The sequence below is a fragment of the Ipomoea triloba genome, chromosome 12, assembly GCF_003576645.1.
Source record: "Ipomoea triloba cultivar NCNSP0323 chromosome 12, ASM357664v1".
Lineage (NCBI taxonomy): Eukaryota > Viridiplantae > Streptophyta > Magnoliopsida > Solanales > Convolvulaceae > Ipomoea > Ipomoea triloba.
In genome coordinates, this window is record NC_044927.1 from 27,336,210 (window position 1) to 27,355,042 (window position 18,833).

An 18,833-nucleotide genomic window follows, 5' to 3' on the forward strand; every position below is an offset into this window, starting at 1 on the left:
ATTCCAATCCTTTTCGGATCAGAATCTTTGACCATTTAAACACATTTCTATCTCCATTTTCATTGCACTTCTTCAACTGAAAAAAATTACAGTTGATAATAGTCGTTAGTCGTTACACATCATCAACCCAAAATTATATCTAATGTAAAAGACACATGTGTCCCTATACATGCATACTCAAAGTTTTCATTTTAATATTTAGAAAAATTATATTTATTTTGTAATATATCTTCATTTTAGGTTTCAGTTGGCTTGGTAACTAACTCTATGTGAAAGTTGCTTATTAATTTTATCGATTTGAGGGAATTATCTATCAGCAAATTATGTTAGTTCACCCATTATGGTCCTTCTTCGCTAGTCACAATATTTCAAATTAAACTCGTTGTAGGAGTTATATATTCGCCTTCTAGGTTTGAGCTGGTTATTTGTGAGCAAACTAGGTTAAGTTTACCTTGTGGTCCATTGTCGGTTAGAGTTACAAGACATACTCCACTTAGAGCACATTTTGGAGTTGGTGCATCGGGATTTCCCGTAAATCAAATAGTTGATATTTATGAACTATTAAGGCATCCTCAATAGTCTTTTATTTTTCACGATTTTTTACTTTCTCAATCATGCCGATCCCACAAAAAACCATCTCTGGCAGGGAGAACTCAATATTTATCTCTACTCCAATGTGGTGGAAAATTTCATATAATTCTAAAATATTTAAATAAAAAAAAAATACAGCATGATACGATACTCTTAGCTCCTGCAAATTAGAGAGTTAATGTATGGAAGCTGCAAATCATAATTGCCAATTACACTGATTTCACACTGCACATATGCTTATCTGCTAGAATCAAACACACAATATATACTGTGCCTTGACTGCATCTACCCAAATCTTTATGAAATTCAAGTATGATTTGAATGAATGCTAACAAAACATCTGATTAACAGATGAAGGCTTCTGATGAACTCCAGTTGCAGCAGATAAGGCATGGTGACCAAGTTCTCTCCTAACAAAAGATGGCAGTGCAAATGCAGCCCTGTGGACCTGTCAGGCAACAAAAAGATACAATCTGTTTTAGTGACATTTATGGGCAAGAACAAAGCCAAGAATCTGGGAAAGAACATACATCAGAGTTGTAAAATCGGAGCTGTCTGTGAGTTTGGAGTGTTCCGTCGTCTTGCTTTTCTATAGGATTGATCGGGTGCAGGAAATCGACAGGCGGCCCCTCAGTCGAGCACAGCAGAAACCCGATCGCGCCACTGCAGGCAGACATACAACAGAAACATCAATCTTCGTGTGAAAACAGGCATCTGGAAGGACTCTTGAGCAGGGGTTCTGGGGGTTTAGGATTAGTGTAGCGTAAGCTGGGATGGCGGGATTTTTACCTGGGATATGTTGGGACACTGGTCCAGGCATATTGAACTGAACCCTTAAAGGCTTCACAGCAAACAGAGATCATGTCCTGAATAAGGTGTGTGTGAAGCCACATACTCTCTGCCATGTTGCAGAGAACACCCCCAGGCCTTAATGTTCTTGCCACTGTCTCAAAAAATGGTCTCTCCACCAGTTCTTTAGCAGGACCTATGACAAATGGAGTGTTTGGCAATTAACTGATAGCTGATTGAGTTAGCTGTTTTGACCAACTGATAGTCCTAGCTGGTTATACAGAAGTGTTTGGTAAATTAACCGTTTATTCTTGGCTGATTACAAGTAAAATAACCTATAAGGACATAAGTATATATAACCAACAATATTAGGGCTTCACATGGAGCATTGTGCACTTTGACAGCAAATGCGTTTCGTCTAAACTAAAAAAGGTAAACAGATAGTGCGACTACACGTTTAACCGTCTAAAGGGTACTATATAACTTGTAACAGTGGCAAAAAAGTGGCAAAAAACTTGTAAAGAATGAGAGGGACAAACCAATGGGATCTGATGAATCAACTATGATGGCATCATACTTTCCTCTAGGAGCATTCCTTAGAAACTCCACAGCTGCAAAACATGAGAGGATGTGAAAGTTTATATCTCTGAACTATATATACACATATCCAATATACACCATGAATGGTGTCAATTTTATTTATTTATTTATTTTTTTTGCAGCTCATACTGTTGAGATTAACGAGAACAAGAAACAGAAAGACAACGCATACCATCACCAATGTGGAGCCGGACTCTGGGATCCTCAAACCCAATAGCCAACTCGGGAAAGAATTTCTTGCTAACCTGCAAAAAGCATGCTGGAATTACATTTCTGCAGAACAACAAAAGGGTGCAGGAAGCCATCTTTTGCCTATGGATTGCTTACATCTATAACCATTTTGTCTATCTCACAAATGTCAATAACTTCGACCGAGCTATGGCGAGAGATCTCCCTAAGAACTCCTCCATCCCCGCCACCACAAACCAAAACCTGCAGTTATCAGCAACCACAATTTACACTTTTTTTCACTACCCGAGGGTCTGCACTGGATAAATCTCGTCTTTTTCTTTTTACATGAAAAGTAGAGGGAAAATGCTGGAAAGTGATACTTTTCTAGGGGATTTGATTGAGCAGAGGGGGAGGTGCACTATCATCTCCTGATAAGCACATTCATCTTTCTCAGTCAACTGAACAATGCCATCCAACACAAGAACTTTCCCATAGGATGCAGACTGCAACAGTAAATAAAGATAAAACTGTAAAAGATTCAGACTTTTCTGATAAAATCATTAGAAAATAGCTTATAGTCAAGATGGTTCACCTCAAACACCATAACTTCCTGGTATTCAGACTGTTCTTTGAACAGAATCTTCTCTACTTTGAGAGAATGTGCTTCCCCTACAAGCAAGATTAAGCCATCAATTAGCACTAAGCTACAGAAATCATATGAACCCAGGTACTAACTACATCTGATTTAACTCAAGTCTTATGTATTGACTCGGGTTTACATGAGTATCCCGGTTGTAGGATGCATTACACTAACAGATAAAAATTTGCCTAAAGTCTTATGTATTGGCTTGTCCCGTTGTAGGATGCATTACACTAATAGACAAAAATTTGCCTCAAGTCTTATGTATTGGCTCGTGCTTACATCACTAGCCCACATCACACATCACACTAACATGTAAAGATTTGACTCGAGTCTTATGTATTGACTTGAGTTTACATCAGGGGGCCCTGGTGTAGACTAACAGATAAATATTTGGCCTGATCCCGATATAAGACGCATCACACTAACAGATAAAAGTGACTCAAGTCTTATGTATTGATTTAGATTTACATCAATAGCCCCGATGTAGGACGCATTATATTATAAATATTTGACTCAAGTTTACATTACTAGCCCCGATGTGGGACACATCTTACTAACAGGTAAAGATAGTAATTGGAGAATGAAGTGATGGGGAAGAAGGAAGGGAGAAACCTGGCCACATAGGATTGTTGAAATACAATGCCTTGCCATTTTCAGCTGCAATAAAGAGGAAAATGAACAGAAAAACGTCAAGCATATAATATATAATTAGCTGATTGATAAAATATTTAAACTTATTAGTCAATTTTAACTTATTTAAACTGTTTGACTTAGTTTAAGATTTAATCAGTTTTTTTGAAATTTCAAAAAACTGTTCAAAGCAACTTTTTCAATTAACTTTTTGAGAAAGAAATTATAGCAAACAGCTATCTGCTAACAGCTAAAACTCCTTACAATCAGTTAATGTTACCAACTAGTTATACTCTCTAACCCTATCAACTATCAGCTAATATCCGATTTATGAACAGGACCAAAATTTATAAATGCCTAGTCTCACCATCACGGGGATGAGAGAACCATCCAGAGACAACTGTTTAATGGCATTTTCCCTGAAGCTGTGGATCAAACACACTGGCTTTCAAGCAGCAAGACGGCAGAACCCCCACGCCGCCGTTAGTACGCCCGTTCTTCCCCTCCATATATTATCCTTTCTCCGGCAACCTAAGTTCACTGTAATTAACAGTCATAGAATCAATGAATCATCACGTACAGACAAGAAGCTAAGGTCTAAGAAAACACAAATGTATAGTAGCAGATTAAAGAGCCAAGATATATAAATCCTAAAATTGCAAAAATAATTTAATTTGTTCCTAATCCTAATATATATAAATTGCTAGCTTATATACAACTTGAATACTGCAAAATATAGTCGAAAGTGGAAGAAAATGACTGAGAATTGAACAAGCTGAAGGCTTGTATATATATACCAGTTCAACCAATTCAAACTGAGTGTGAATATTGCAGTGACTGAAAACTTGAAAAGCATTCATTGCATATATAAAGAAGACTGGAGAAGAAGAAGGAAGGACCACATGGCACCCCACCTGTTCACTTCCCACCCATGACCCACCCCTCCATCTCCTTTTTCTTGCACTACCCCGATAATTTGACTTGTGAGCAATTTTTTCTATTAATTTTTCGAAAGAGTCATTTTGCATGTAATCAAACACCTTTCTACAATCAGTTAATGCTATTAACTAATCAAATCCACTAACTCAATCAACTAACAACTCTCTAACATCTGTTTATCAAACACCTCTTAAATTTCACTTTGTTATAATAATTTACAAATTACGCAAGAGAAATAATAATAAACAAATCACACAAAAATAATAATAATCTATAAATCACAAAGTAAAAATAGATCATACTTAAAAAACTTTATATAAAGAACAAATTAAAAAAATGTTTGTAATATTTACATCATCATCATGATGTTCTCCTACCACACGCTGGAGGTCAAAAGTTGTGTTGCAGTAATAATAGAATCTTGCATGCTATCCACTCTCGCTCGCATGTTGAAGGAACGTTTCTCAATGGGATGGCAATTATAAAATAATTCCCCATGTGAGAAAACATGCATTAAAATTTATTTATTTATTTATTGAAAGTGACAGCATCTGCACGAAAAACGTGTACCGATTTAAAAATAAAATAAAATAAAAAGGCATTTATGTTTAACAAAAAAAAAAAAACACATAAAACGTATATAATGTTGTTTAATTCCATGCGAATATCAACAATGTAATTTTTTATAATAAATTAATAAGTATTCTATTTTAATTAATATTTTTAAATAAACAAATAATAAAATCTAAAATGAATTTACGAGGAAATTAGTCACTTACGGTATCATTCTTTTCTTTTATTCTTCCTTTCCTTTAATTGTTCTTTAAATACAAGTCTTTTCCATCTTTTTTAGTCACTTCAATTTTTAACAACTCCTTTAATTAAGCACCATTAACGTAGTACTATTTTATCTCTTTTAGGAATAAAATTTTGCTTTCGAGATTATTATTCAGATCAGTCTGGATTTTAGACTTCAAAAATGTTAGAATTAGCACTCGAAGTTATAGATCGAATATGTTGACTAAGCCTGCACGAACTTAGGTCAATGATTTAGTAAACAATATTTGGGAGAAGAGATTATGCTAAGCAACCAATACAATATATTGTGTAATTAGCTTAATAACTTGTTTTATTAATTACATATTCCATCATTAAAAATGTATGAATAAGTAACTAAAATGTATGAATAAGTAACTACCACGGTTTGTGGGAGTAGTTATATCTTGGACCAGAGCTACTTACAAGGTAGGTTCTGGTCCAAAACTTTTATCTACTTAATTTATTTATTTTTGTATAAATAAAATTAATATATAAAAATTATATCATTAAAAAATTAGTTAAAATATTTTAAATGACACTCATATTGAATTTTAAAAATGAATTTATAAGTGCATAATATCATTATTTTAGGTACATAAATTTAATTTAAAAAAAATCATAATCGCAAGTATCTAACTCACTACTATAAGTACATAAATTCCCAATTATAATTAAATAGATTCACTGTACTTGCAATATTATTTGTATGTATTTAATTTTTAAATATATATTTATAATATATTACTGTTAGCCCACCATATGATTTGCCAATCATTATTGCATGGACCATGGTCCACACAGCTGTATAGACCAAAAATAAAAAGTACATTATTTTTGTACTGAAGGTACATTATTTTTATACTGTAGGTACATTATTTTAGGGTACATTATTTTTGTACTGAAGGTACATTATTTGATATATACTAGTAAATAATGTACTTACAGTACAAAAATAATGTACATTCAGTATAAAAATAATATACTTTTTATTTTTGATCCACACATGGTCCATGCAATAATTTGCCATGATTTGCTGGTTTGTGGACTTCGTACGGAATAGCAGTAACATAATAAACAACCGAATCAAACTAAATCAGTTTTACTCATAAAATATGGATGACTTACCTTTCCCAACAAACATGAGAATATATGATCTTTTAAATGTATCCTAATTCCTAAATCTCATGATTCATGAACCAACAAATCAACAATATAGTGTGGCAGATTATTATTATTATTATAGTGCGTCACAAGCTAACCCAGCTCATATGTTGGAGTTCTATGGATTCATGACATACATACACTAGAAAACCCCCATAATCACTCAAAAAAGGACTAAAATCCAGCAGAAAAGATGAAGCAGCAAAAGTGCAGCTTACAGAGCATGAACAGGGGCAGAAGACTTGGGAAAATTGCGGCAGACAGGGCAAGCAGCATTGAGCCTAAGCCACTCATCAATGCAATCAGCATGGAAGCAATGCTGGCAATCGGGGATGGTTCTCAGGGTGTCCTTGGGCTGATACTCAGACAGGCATATTGGGCAGACATTATGTTCGGGATTGGGTAGGCGCCTGCTCTCGCCTAGAACAGTTCTCGGGTAGGACGCTATTGTAGGTTCATCGAGGCCTGTTGTCATGACAGGGCGTGGTGGAGCCACGACAGAGAGGGTAAATTCAACCTCTGGGCGGCCTCTCCTCCAGCAAACTCTGATTCTACGGAGAAGAAAACATACCAGCGCGTTAAAGAACAAAAACGCTGGTATACCAGCTCCGATAATTATGGCATAACGCGCACCTTTAGGAAGTCCTGCAAAGTTGAAATGTACATTCAACGGTGAAACCTCACATAGTTTGAAACGCAAAAGATTATTTCAAGATCTGTTCAAGAATCACGTTAGGAATGAGAAACACAATCCTCATTCAATGTTTTATCCAATCCACAGTTTATGAGTTTCCTTCAGTTTAGTTATAGCAATAAGCATAAACACATGAAACAGTTCAACCACCTAGGCTACTAGAAAATTTGCTCACAATTATTGCTAATCTGAAAGAACAAAATAGTACATAAGATGCTCCATGAAATTTCAAGAAAAATGAGGAAACATAAATTAAAACGGAAGGTCAAAAGGCAGTGAGAAGTTAGGGAAAATTACTGTGGCTGGGAGAAATTTGGCAATCGATCTTGTTACTGGAGTTGCTCTTCAGCCTACATCGTCCACCCTGCGATTCACACTTGCCACAGCTTGGAGCACCCCATGTGAGCCGGATATTATCACTGAGATCTGAGGATAAAACCTGCTCAAAATATGACCACTGAACTGGGACAGCAATAGTTGCAATCAAGCTACACGAAGACGATGCCAAGAACCTCAAGGCCTTGGCAGAAGATGTAGCAAACACAGTATAATTTTGACCGCTGAGACAAGCAATGGGATTTAACCTATACACTCTGTAATCAAACGAGCAATTAAACAGCGTAAAATCTTGATAGTAAACACCAGCAAAGGGAGAACCAGAGAGATTCAAGGTCAAAAGACGGGAAGGGAGGCAGTCACTAGGATCATTAAGCCATAGCTCCTGTGTGGCATAGTCTATAGCCTGGACAGTCAAGGGAGCTGAATTAGGCAGCTCAAGAACTGTCATGTTTGAGCTATCACAGGATAAACGAAATCCCGGATAGCCACACTGCTCGGGCTGGAGATTCTGCAGCCAGAAAGGAAACCGAATCAAAGGCCCAGTACGGTCACATGTAGAATCAAAGCAAGCTCCCGTGACCAAGAAACGAGTAAAGGCAAGAAACAAGACAATCTGCACAGTGCTGTGTGTATCCATGAGTAGCTAGACAGAAAGACTTGCAAAATCCAGATTCCAGCTATACAATTGAAACCTAAACCATAACTATATTCCACCCAACAAGGCATGACTAATGCTGTGCTGAACATTTCATAGTTCAAACCATATGATTGTCTTGTCTGCGTCGAGATTTACAGTAAGCAGTCATTATCTTGAGGTCAACACCAGGCTAAAGCTTAATGATAAGCAAAAATATATTATTTAGACTAAAATGAACACATCATTAGCAATAAACAAAGGATTAATTTGAGAATAATGATATTGTTTAAGAGGGCTTACATCATAGCCATTTTAACAGTTCTATATAGCATTAATTGGCAAATTAAATTATGGGAGCCAGTATTGACTCGGTAAGACAACATTGTTTACTCAGTAAGCAGGATTTGTGTCCCAAGTTTTCAAACTTATCCTTTCTTCCAAAATATCTAACCTTTCTTATGGAGATTCATAAAGGCGAAAGCTATGAAACTTATTTCAGAAATCAGAGCAGCGGCCGCGTTGCTCCCAATCTCCATAGCGAGTTGGCTCCGGACCTTTTGGGCCTCCGATTTCTCCGGTTTGTTTGTTCACGAAATCGCCGGCTTCTTCTTCACCGCCCTCTTCATTCTGAGATACCGGATCGGACATAGTCTCGTCTCCGCTGCGAACCTTATCCTTCTCCTCTGAGACTGGCGGCGCGTGCTCCAGAGGATTCTCTTTGTGGACTTGCAATCTCTGAGCCGATGAGCAAATGAGTCGACTCGCTGAATACTCGGACGTACCTGAACTGAGCTTAGGCTGCGCGATCATCGACGTAAACAGACGGCACAGATGCTTCGCCATGTCTTCACCTCCTTCGTCTTCGTTAGACAACAAACCTGAATAAGGCAGGGGCAAGGGATTTTGTCTTCTAGATGTTCCGTGTTCGTTATAATAATACGGTGTCGTTTCACTTCCCCTAATTACAGACATAGCAGAACAAAAGTGGGCCCCAACCAACTGTCCTTACTCCTTAACAGGCTGTTTGGTTGCAATTGAACTAAAATTAATTGATGCCCTAAATTACGTTATTTGGTTGCAATTGAATTAAAATTCATTTTAATTCTAAATTACGTTGTTTGGTTAGTGAGAATTATAATTCTACCAAATTCATTTAATTACAATTTTTACCTTTTGTTGAATTGCAATTTGCAATTCAAGTTCCCTCTCCTATGAATTATAATTCAGCATTGAATGGGAGGATAAAGACATTTTTAATTTTAATTTCTACTTTATCATCACATTATTATTTTTTTCTCACCGAATTACAATCCATTTCCCTCTAATTCCTAAGTTCTAACCAAAAGCCCTGTAAAAGTTTAAAATTGATACCACAAAGATCATCCTTGCAATGTCGCTAAGCTAATCTATTAACTAATTTGTTTACAAGTTAACAAAACAAATATATTCACAATTCTTCGTGCGTACAAGATCTTGTGAAAAGGAGAGCAGAACCATTGACGCTACGAAGAACGAGCAACCTTGAATCTACGTACGTTCCACACACAAGTTTTGAAGGATCAAATATTTCAGGAGGGACTTGCACTCTAACTTCTTGAACTACCTTCTGTGCCATTTCTACATTCCGGACCAGCGGATCGTCCAGAGACATTGCCACCTCAATATCGCCCGATATCAGTTTGGCTACGGGGAGGCTCGAAGGGAATTCCTTTATAGGGACGACTTTTCTCCACTGGTTACTGGATAGCCGTTTCTGTACAGAAGCCTGGGAATCCTGTGTTGATGATGAGGGTAGCTTCGTTGTGGTTGTGGTAGTTTCCTCTGTAAGATACACCCGCCTCCCGGCTCTCAGTGTGAAAGAAGTGCCTGTTTGCAATGCTCCATTGACGCCAGACTTGTCGTGAGGCCAGTCCCTTCCAATCACAACTCTGAAACCAATGTGGGAGGAGACTGAAAATGTTGTTTTGGGTTTTGATGATTTGGATATGGTAAGGTGCACGTCACCAATAAGCACGCGAAATGAAGGCTGCCGGAGAGTTAGCCCTATGTGTCTGCCTGTGCAGTATAAGAGACGCCATTTCCCAGGAAGCTTTTCCAGCCAATGCTGCATGTCAGTAGACTGCGATTATTTCTAGCACCACTTGATCTCAAAAAATAAAATGGAGATAAACTACAGTCTAGCATCTCAACTCCCAAGAGACCAAAGAAAAATCATATGTATTCAATAAAATGGGATAAGTAATGCCATGGAACATACTATCTCCATGAGGATTACTTTGAAATACCTTAGGTTTAGAATGAGGATTTAAGATCTCCATGAGTTCAATAAAATGTGCGAGCCTATTTCGCTGGATCAGAAGAACATAAAAGGTCAGAACTTATAAGAAAGATATTTATTTCCTGATAAAAGAGAATATAAAAGCCTCACTCTAGAAATAAACAACCTGCTGGTGAGCATAAATGTATTCCTCTGTGATTCGAACAGCAGTTGAACCAAGACTCCATCTAATCAACTCGATAGATGGGTTTACCCGCCATTTTGGTCCACATAAGAATGGATGCCTCAAAGCGTTTAAGCAACTAGAAAGATAAGTAAAATTCTTCATTAGTAAAAATTGTTTTACAGTGGAGGGCGGGAGAGGAATAGTCCAGCTAAAAAGTTGATACAGAAATCTAGTTGATACAGAAATCTAGAGCAAGCACATCAAGGGAAGTTCAATTCACTATATTCATAACAACATCTATATTAAAGACTTAGAAGAGTAAAGCAAAAGTTAATCTATGATAAGCACACTGGTTTGAATAACATCTAACAGGGCAGTGTTAATGAAATAAAACTTATACACAGAACTACTGCATGTATCTTGCAAAAGTAATTTCAGTAACATTAATAGATGATTTCCATGATTTGAGTTGCCTTCTATATGAAACAGAAAACTCTATTTTTTAAATAAGTTCATTCATGCAAATTTAAGATACCTTATTCTTTCCATAGGATTTGTTGCAAGGAGTGAGGATAGTAAATGCCAACCAGCACCCGAATTCCTGTCAAGTATCTACAAGAAAAATAAAATATCAGTACATGTATGGGAAATTAGTGCATCCAAAACAATTCAAGAGAAAATTTCCTACCTGTATACCAAGGTTTCCTGGTGACGAATCTCGGCTAAAAGCATGTAGCATAAACTCACGCAGACAGGATGGGTTGTTTGCCTGGACATGCACATAAAAAAGTTATGTATGGCTGAAGGCAAGACTCTACAGCACTTACAAAGCTCAAACAAAGTATACCTTGGTAAGGAATGCTTTGAACTTTGCAAAATTCAGTGGGTCCATCAGTTCCCTTAGTACCATTTTTGCCATGATGAACCCAACACACCTTGGCACACATAGAAGCAGGGAATGATTGTTAATAATTCATAGGTAACCAGTTAACTTAAAACAGACATATTTCAGTATTACAAATTTACAACATACCTCATATCAAATGCAATCATCATGTTTCGCCTATCCATATTACCATATGATGATGTGGTATCCTCAAGTCCACTTCCATAAAAATCAGAGGCATTCCCCAATATACCCACCTGGTCAGGAAAAAATGTAGGAACTCTTAAGACACAGGTCCATACTATTGGCATACATCACACTTTTAAATCCATTTACATCACAGCACATCTAAACCATGTTTTGTGTCCTATGATTGAAGATTTGGTTATGAACCCATCCTAGAATGTTGAATGTGTATGCTACTTTGCAAGATCTCATTTTGTCAAATCATCCGGCAACATAAAAGAGTACATGGCAGCTTCTTAATTCTATGACCGCACATCAAAGAAAGAAGTGATACTCACTTTAAGATGCTTATCTACTGGGCTAATATGCAAATTTTCAAGCCTCAATTCTGTATGAGCAAGTCCATGACTGTGCAAGTAATTTACCTGAAACAAATAAAGAGTGATCATAAAGTGTAAAAATATGGGAAAAAAATTTGTCTTCTCTTTTGGGAGGGAAGAAAGCATATAGAAGTAGCCTTGATACATCAGAATATACATACACCAATCAAGAGATCTCTCATCAAAATTCGAATGAGTCGCAGCTGTCTGGAAACTGCTGGGCCACCAACTGTATCATCTCCCACCCTTCTAACAGATTCCTCATCCAAGGCAAGAGTAGCTTCTAGTGTGGAGAGCCAATCAGATTGTTGAAGCCAATGTCTCAAAGAGAGACTCCCATGATACTGAATCCAGAGAGAGGTTTTAGTAAATCTTAAGATTTTGAAGTCAAACATTTTAAAATGGTTTAGCATAGAATGCAGCATACCCCATGGACTAGGGTAAATGAACTGCTATCATCAGTTGTTGATGAGCACACATAGCCATGAACTTGCATTGAGTAAGAATGATACATGACTTTCCTATGAGCTAGTCTCTTTAACACCTACAAGACAATGGCAACATTACTATTACATTCATAAGGCTCACTCCAATAACCCATCCCAACCATTAAATATATACATTTCACAAACCTCAATTGCCCTTCTCCCTCTACGCTTTGCTTGAGCACTGAAGTGTTGCCGAAGCACAACTCTAGTCTTATACAATGGACTGCATTCCCATTACAAAAAGTCAAAAATCAAAGAGAAATAATACAATTAGCACAAAACTTTTATATATCCTAAACTTACATAAAATATTTAAAAACAAAACAAAAACAATGCACCTATTTGGATCCTTCACCACTGCTTCAAAAACTAGTTCACCAGCCTGAAATAAAGATCAAAATAAATGCAAATACTGCTTTCAAAACTCTCATGCTTCATTGCAGCAATGGAATAAAAATTTTAAAAAGGTTAGTTGATCATACCCTGCCACCAAAGCCAATGCTAACACGGTTACGAATCTTAAAATCCGACATCTTAAACTTAGTTACATGGCTTAAATCATCCTCTAAGGAAGCAGAGCCAGTAAGATTGCCCTTCCCGCCAGAATCCACCGTAGGCAAAGCCTCGCTGGACAGCGAACAAGTCGTATTTATCCCGAGCTTCTTCAAACGAATCGGAAATTTTTTTCTCCGATCCAAAGGCAAAACATTCCGTCTAAACGGCGAATTCGTTAGACTAAAGCATCGGAGCTCAATAGACTCCATTCTCGGACTCGAAAGTACACCAATTAACGCCATACATATCCAATTCTACGCCTATATAAAAAAAATTTAACAAGATGACAATTATAATCAGGTAAGTATGAGGCTGAGATTATTATCATGGAGCAATTAGTAATGGAATCACTTACAGTATGATGGAGAGAGACGGAGAAGATGAAGAGAAAGGGATGAAGCATAAATAGGACTTACGAGACGGCGTTTTGTGAGTAGCAGAGAAGCGAGCAAAGTGTGAGAATTGCGTGCACGTATAAGCAGTAAAGGCTCTCGACACGAGCTCAGCGCAGGTCAACGTCCGCCCTTCCAAATATCTCATCCTCCGTCCCCGCGCTTCCCACGCCCTCCTACCATTCTGTCGTTTTCTGCGCTGGTAAAAAGCTCCAGTAATTCTTCTACCATCTTCAGATTTCAGTGCTTTGGTGCGTACCAATCCACACCGTGCCCTATGGATATGTAATTAAAATATTACGAGTATGTACTATTTTTATTTTTTTTTGACAATATATCATGTACTTTTATTTTATTTACAAAAATATACTTAATATATTAACTAAATGTCCATAATAAATTAATTGTAGACCGTGTTGTAAAAATTGGTCTAGTCAATTGTACAAACTCCGATGAGGCGTTCATAAACTAAAGCGATTTAAATCCTAGGCGGTTTTTAATCGACCGACCAACTAGGCGTTGAGCTGGGAGCCTAACTAAGCCGAGTTAGTGCCCAACTCTCTCGAGTCGACGCTCAAATCAATCAAGTGATTTTTTTTTTTCCTTTGCTCCTCTTCTATATACCTCCAGTGAGTGAGAAAAGTGAAGACAATATACTAAGATTACTCGGTTGCTTAGACACTAGACGCCCTTGGACACCTGACTAGCGCCTTCTGCAACATTGATTGTAGATAAATAATTTGGGTTAAGATCTATAGTATGCTTAATAGGATAAAATACTTTCGTATCTTAAAATAATAACCCACAACAATATATATTGAAGAAATAACATTAATCTCAAAAGAGGTGATTGATTAGATAAAAGACTTCTGTATCTAAAAATCTCAAAAGAAGTGATTGACGGAATAAAAGAGTTCCGTATCTAAAAATTAGAAAAAGACTTTAGTAGTTTGTTTTATAGAAACTGTAATTAAAAAATATAAAAATTAAAAAAAGACTTTAGTAGTTTGTTTTGTTAGTAACTATATAATTAAAAAGGGGGACCGCAGGGTCGTAAGCCCCGTTCAGTTAGTCCGGATGGACCACGTGAATAACTGTCTTACTGGCCAAGGCGCTTCCGGCTAGAGTCCATTAGGCTCCACACTGGTCTCAGCCCATCCCACAAGGAGATAGAACCCAGCCGTGAAGCGAACTCGTTTCCGAGCCTGCATCTCTGCAGTAACGGCCCGGGGACTTTCCTGGGCCTGACCAAACCTTAACGGAATGGCCCGACCCGCTCACGTCGCCCCACGGTCAAGTTATCAACGCCTCCGCTACTCTGCCTTATTAGTCATACAACATTGGTTTATCTAAGCGATGTGGGACGAATAACAACAAGAATAAAAGCAAAGAAACAACATACTTACTGCTTTATTATATTCATCAACAAACACTACTACACTATATGTACAGCCCTAGTTTGGATTACACTTCTAAGATCATTGCAGCTAATGAAAGAACAACAAACTTGCAGTTTTAAGGTCACGGTTTATAGAGCAGATATCGCGTAAGCTTAGCTTCTTCTTCTTTGCATTGTACTGGTTTGTATCGCGAGATTTCCTCGTTCCCTTGCTTCTGCAGCAGTAACTAATAATACCCTTTTTTACATTCTTCTTGCTAGTAGAGACTAGAGAGACTCAAAACAGTCAGTGCTTCTTGGATGCATCGGCTGCTTCTTCTGTTCTCGCGAATCTTCCCCGAATCCTTGGCTGGCTATCAGCCAACGCTTTCCTGCAAGCATACTGTCCATAAAAACAGAATTAGAACCACGTCGTTTGTCTTGCTTCGTTCACTACTATGTGTGTGCGTTGAGTAAGAATGTTTCCTATTTCCTATTTCCCCGAGGCTGATAAAACTCGGGTTATAAGTGGATGGAACTGTGTGAGTTTTGCTGAAAGAGAAACATCCTAAGAGAGAGGTACCTTGATTTTCCTGCCAAAGTTCCGCTTGTTCCTCTTGCTCCTGTATCGCGAAAGCTTCTCTTGTCGGTCTTCAGAAATGGCGCTGCTGATAATCGGCTGGTGTCCCATCGGAGAGTGGATGAGGCTCACGTTACGGTTGCCAAGAGTCTGTCACAAAAACTCAGTATCAATGAGGAAGACCCATCCTGTTGAAACGTCTATAGATTTCTCAGTTTCTAGACGTCGTGTTAAGGAACTAACAAGCAATATACGATTATACGCTATGTTCCTCATAGGAAATCCTTTTCTCGCACCTAAAACTAATTGTCAATATACTTTAAAGTTTCAAGATTTAGGCATAGTCAAGAAAGCCCTTCAAAATAACTTAACCGGGATTGAAAATTGATGAAACAACGAGTAATTAAACTGAACCTTTATGTCGCCTTCACTGTATGACCTCCTCATACCATAAACAGCGCCAAAGTCCATTCCCGGAAAAGTGAGAAAATTCGGCATCGTTGGAGGAGCCCCTTGAACCCACTCCATGGAGCTCAGAGACTCCGAGCTCCCACTTTTCTGAAACACTCCCTCGGAAGCCAATTTTTCGTCAGTATTATCAATAGGAATCTTGACATCGAGAACTTCAGATTGCGGAGTTTCTACTATTGCTTCGCTCCCCAAAAGATCCTTCTTGCAATCATAGAAAACGTCATTGAAGAGCTGTTCGTTCTCGAATGATGATTCGATGTCTGAAATCTTGAGTCCTTGATGGCACATGACATCATCTCCACAAGAAATCATTGAAATGGCAGCTGTCATTGGATCAATATCCAACAGTGGTTCTTCAATAAGCGGCTCTGGAACGTTGAAGAGGTCCCCCTCTCCACCGAGGTCATATTCTGATATAGCAGATGCCTGTATAGTGCATGCCCCAATAAGATATATGATTAAAAAACTTGAGAAGCCATGCCACATAAGGAAAGTGACAAAATTGTTTTAAAACACCTCTACTGTTCTAATTACAAACTTTGCAAGTACAAACTACAGACGAGTTATTAGACATGAAAATCTGTCAACTAAAGAGTAATTTAAGACTATTTCGTTACGATCAAATAATACCCTAAATTATAGGTAGAAAACAGTAGAAAAGCATCAAAAGGTAAGAGGGGAATAGTTATCCTCTGCTTAAAGCCACACATCCATTATGGAAGTTTAGTGAAAGAATCGAGTAGGTTCCAGGAAATACTGCTTATACCCATCCCAAGATATGAAGGAAAAAGACTGCACTCACAACTAGGAAGTCTCGAGACGAATAAGACTGAACACCTTGACAATATATCCCGCTGTAATTGCAGGCCATTTCAAGAAAGGTAAGATCAGAGCAAAGTAAATGCAGATTTTTAACACGTCCAGTCCTCACGAACTTATACAGTAAGGTGGGAAAGCCAATTCGGCATCTCTTTAACCACAAACAGTAAGCAAAAGTTTTCACCAAGCACACAAAATCGCACTAAAAGAAATTTGTCCGACTCAGCCTCTCTTGCAGAGGTTGTAACTTTTGAAAAAGAAACACCCTTTTCTAATTATGTAGCCCCACTATACACAACTCCCCTTCTATAACCACAAAAAGGTCAGCCTTTCTTTCACTTCTTTCCAACCTTTTAATCTTTTTGGTTCTTTAAGCGCGGTGGAAAGTGAATCCTTGAGAAAGAAACGGGTTCATCCAACACCCAACAATCAAAGAAACACAAAAGCAACACAAAGGCATGGGAGGTGGGAACCCCGAGACTGACAGGGCGACTCACGATTTACCTCTACAACGGTTCTTGGGGAGGTTAGAATTAGTCAGACGTAACTCGAAAAACCTAATGTATCAAAAAGAAACACAAAAGCAAACAGGAAGCAATAGCCACCTGTCTTTTTGGTGGAAAGAAATGGAAAACAGAAGAGTCCACACGGAACTCATGGTCATGATACTGTGATAGTAATATCTTTCATTCCACTGATCTAGCCCACAAAAGAGAACTGAGATGCTTTCTATAAATAATCTACTAAACAGAATATTGTACACAATGATTTATAGTAAATAAATTGAACTAAAGAATTCAACTTTTGCTTCTCTTCCTTGCCCAAGTCAAGCAGACTAGCAGAGAAAGAAGGAATATACCATTTTTGGCTCTTTCACTCCATATCTCTCTGCTTATGCATGGTGAAATTGGGGGAAAGCAAATTAGCTCACAGCATATACAAGCTAGTCAAGTAAACCCTTAAACCCAAAATTGAAGATTTTACTTTCAAATGTGAAAATTTTAGAGTTTAAAGATCAAGATTCGAATACAATAAACCCCAAATATCAGAAGCAAAAACCCCAATCACAACTTCATTATGCAAGTTCAGATCTTTTGCTCAAATTAGTCACAGAAATGCTGAGTGAACAACAAAGCATGTAAAAATTAGAAAAAAGGGAAATCTCAAGATGAAGGATAAAGTGTTCACCATTGGAGCATTGGGTTTCTGAGAGCAATAGAACTCTTCAAGCTGTTGAACTTCTTGAGGAAAGCTAGGGAAGGAAGTAAACATTAGCTCAGTCTCTGCATACATCTCTCTCTCTCTCTCGATCTCTCTATCTCTCTCTGGACCAAACGAATTGAATGAGAGACTTGATGCAATGGGAAAAGGGACCTTTTATATGGTGTCAAAGGGAGCTAGAAGACAAACAACGGAAAAGCAATACACAGAGGGGGAAAGATGGAGAGTAATGGATCTGAAAAAGAATATCTTTTTGTTTGGCTCTTGAGCTGTTCAATTAATTGATACAGCAAATGATAATTCATGAAATATGAATTAAACATTTTTTTTTTGGGTTTTATAATGATATTATTTCATAATTTATGAATTTTATGAAAAGGGGAAAAAAACCAAGGCAAAATAGCGTAAGGTAATTTCAGCCAGTGGAGGGGAAATAGGTGAAAATTTTCATTTGGCAAAAAATAAAAGGTAAGATTATAATTCAACTAAATAGTTTTTGACAAATTACTTTATTTTTACTTTTTTACTTGTTAATTAAAGTACGGTTACACTTGAATTAGATGTCACCTTACACGATTTCATACATTAATATTAAATTTAAAACTTACATGGCATTATTACCATAATTGTTTTTATTATTGAATTGTACATTGGGAGGACTTTTTCGGATTAACTACAAGGACAAAGAAGGATCTTTTGTCATTCTCAAAGGACAAAAAAATTGCTTATGATGAAGTAAATTAGGTCGGAGCATAAGTCTACAATTACACTATGTCACAAGGTAGATGTGCTACATATGCAAAACATACTAATTATACCTGAGTTTACGACTAGTGTCATGATGAGTTGTGGCAAATGAGTCTAACATGCCACATCGTGGTTGGTGTATATGGATGGTCATTGTGTAGGCTACTCAAATGACACAATTAGTTTTGTTATGTGTCAGACATTGGTCAATCTAGTATAAACTTCCCAGCACAAGAAAATCTTGTAGTTATACTTATCCACCACACTTGGCCA

General features: G+C 37.4%; 5 protein-coding genes across 8 annotated transcripts; all 5 read right to left on the reverse strand.

The window, feature by feature from the left end:
• Positions 1-734: 734 nt before the first annotated feature.
• Positions 735-4,898, reverse strand: LOC115999909 (spermine synthase). The gene is made up of 11 exons (XM_031239862.1): positions 4,717-4,898; positions 3,792-3,964; positions 3,407-3,451; positions 2,744-2,820; positions 2,532-2,654; positions 2,308-2,412; positions 2,153-2,225; positions 1,920-1,991; positions 1,381-1,576; positions 1,122-1,254; positions 735-1,039 (listed from the first exon to the last, which is right to left on the reverse strand). The coding sequence occupies exons 3-11, from the start codon at positions 3,414-3,416 to the stop codon at positions 920-922; spliced, it is 909 nt and encodes a 302-aa protein (XP_031095722.1). The 5' UTR covers positions 3,417-3,451; positions 3,792-3,964; positions 4,717-4,898; the 3' UTR covers positions 735-919.
• A 1,478-nt stretch (positions 4,899-6,376) lies between these two features.
• Positions 6,377-8,104, reverse strand: LOC116000129 (putative RING-H2 finger protein ATL21A). The gene is made up of 2 exons (XM_031240160.1): positions 7,335-8,104; positions 6,377-6,988 (listed from the first exon to the last, which is right to left on the reverse strand). Exons 1-2 carry the CDS (start codon positions 8,011-8,013, stop codon positions 6,558-6,560), a joined length of 1,110 nt encoding a protein of 369 aa, XP_031096020.1. The 5' UTR covers positions 8,014-8,104; the 3' UTR covers positions 6,377-6,557.
• Positions 8,105-8,257: 153 nt separating this feature from the next.
• LOC116000130 (succinate dehydrogenase assembly factor 4, mitochondrial) lies at positions 8,258-8,913 on the reverse strand. Its single transcript, XM_031240161.1, has one exon. It carries the CDS (start codon positions 8,854-8,856, stop codon positions 8,509-8,511), a length of 348 nt encoding a protein of 115 aa, XP_031096021.1. The 5' UTR covers positions 8,857-8,913; the 3' UTR covers positions 8,258-8,508.
• Positions 8,914-9,263: 350 nt separating this feature from the next.
• LOC115999752 (probable plastid-lipid-associated protein 14, chloroplastic) lies at positions 9,264-13,499 on the reverse strand. 3 transcript variants are annotated; one of them, XM_031239654.1, is made up of 14 exons: positions 13,369-13,499; positions 12,880-13,212; positions 12,736-12,779; positions 12,542-12,620; positions 12,337-12,453; positions 12,071-12,253; positions 11,868-11,954; positions 11,491-11,600; positions 11,305-11,392; positions 11,146-11,226; positions 10,993-11,069; positions 10,458-10,593; positions 10,299-10,361; positions 9,264-10,117 (listed from the first exon to the last, which is right to left on the reverse strand). In XM_031239654.1, the coding sequence occupies exons 2-14, from the start codon at positions 13,192-13,194 to the stop codon at positions 9,461-9,463; spliced, it is 2,037 nt and encodes a 678-aa protein (XP_031095514.1). In that variant the 5' UTR covers positions 13,195-13,212; positions 13,369-13,499; the 3' UTR covers positions 9,264-9,460. The 3 variants fall into 3 exon arrangements, with proteins under 3 accessions (XP_031095514.1, XP_031095513.1, XP_031095515.1); XM_031239653.1 differs by having other exon boundaries at positions 13,308-13,489; XM_031239655.1 differs by lacking the exon at positions 12,337-12,453 and having other exon boundaries at positions 13,308-13,492.
• Positions 13,500-14,724: 1,225 nt separating this feature from the next.
• On the reverse strand, positions 14,725-18,015 carry LOC115998252 (zinc finger protein CONSTANS-LIKE 9-like). 2 transcript variants are annotated; one of them, XM_031237761.1, is made up of 4 exons: positions 17,781-18,015; positions 15,717-16,199; positions 15,306-15,452; positions 14,725-15,125 (listed from the first exon to the last, which is right to left on the reverse strand). In XM_031237761.1, the coding sequence occupies exons 1-4, from the start codon at positions 17,883-17,885 to the stop codon at positions 15,030-15,032; spliced, it is 831 nt and encodes a 276-aa protein (XP_031093621.1). In that variant the 5' UTR covers positions 17,886-18,015; the 3' UTR covers positions 14,725-15,029. The 2 variants fall into 2 exon arrangements, with proteins under 2 accessions (XP_031093621.1, XP_031093622.1); XM_031237762.1 differs by lacking the exon at positions 17,781-18,015 and adding an exon at positions 16,576-17,032.
• Between the last annotated feature and the right edge of the window lie 818 nt (positions 18,016-18,833).

What these genes read in the sequence shown, in the direction of transcription:
- LOC116000129 (XM_031240160.1), bottom strand. Translation starts at nt 8,013, where the DNA reads ATGGATACACACAGCACTGTGCAGATTGTCTTGTTTCTTGCCTTTACT. An exon ending in CCAAATTTCTCCCAGCCACA is followed by an intron (nt 6,989 to 7,334) that starts GTAATTTTCCCT and finishes TCAACTTTGCAG; the next exon opens with GACTTCCTAAAGGTGCGCGT.
- LOC115998252 (XM_031237761.1), bottom strand. Translation starts at nt 17,885, where the DNA reads ATGTATGCAGAGACTGAGCTAATGTTTACTTCCTTCCCTAGCTTTCCT. An exon ending in AGAAACCCAATGCTCCAATG is followed by an intron (nt 16,200 to 17,780) that starts GTGAACACTTTA and finishes TGCACTATACAG; the next exon opens with GCATCTGCTATATCAGAATA. An exon ending in ACAGTGAAGGCGACATAAAG is followed by an intron (nt 15,453 to 15,716) that starts GTTCAGTTTAAT and finishes TTTTTGTGACAG; the next exon opens with ACTCTTGGCAACCGTAACGT.
- LOC115999909 (XM_031239862.1), bottom strand. An exon ending in CAATCAAATCCCCTAGAAAA is followed by an intron (nt 2,413 to 2,531) that starts GTATCACTTTCC and finishes TGATAACTGCAG; the next exon opens with GTTTTGGTTTGTGGTGGCGG. An exon ending in TAGACAAAATGGTTATAGAT is followed by an intron (nt 2,226 to 2,307) that starts GTAAGCAATCCA and finishes TGCTTTTTGCAG; the next exon opens with GTTAGCAAGAAATTCTTTCC.
- LOC116000130 (XM_031240161.1), bottom strand. Translation starts at nt 8,856, where the DNA reads ATGGCGAAGCATCTGTGCCGTCTGTTTACGTCGATGATCGCGCAGCCT.
- LOC115999752 (XM_031239654.1), bottom strand. Translation starts at nt 13,194, where the DNA reads ATGGCGTTAATTGGTGTACTTTCGAGTCCGAGAATGGAGTCTATTGAG. An exon ending in TGAGAGATCTCTTGATTGGT is followed by an intron (nt 11,955 to 12,070) that starts GTATGTATATTC and finishes TATTTGTTTCAG; the next exon opens with GTAAATTACTTGCACAGTCA. An exon ending in AATCCTATGGAAAGAATAAG is followed by an intron (nt 10,594 to 10,992) that starts GTATCTTAAATT and finishes TTATCTTTCTAG; the next exon opens with TTGCTTAAACGCTTTGAGGC.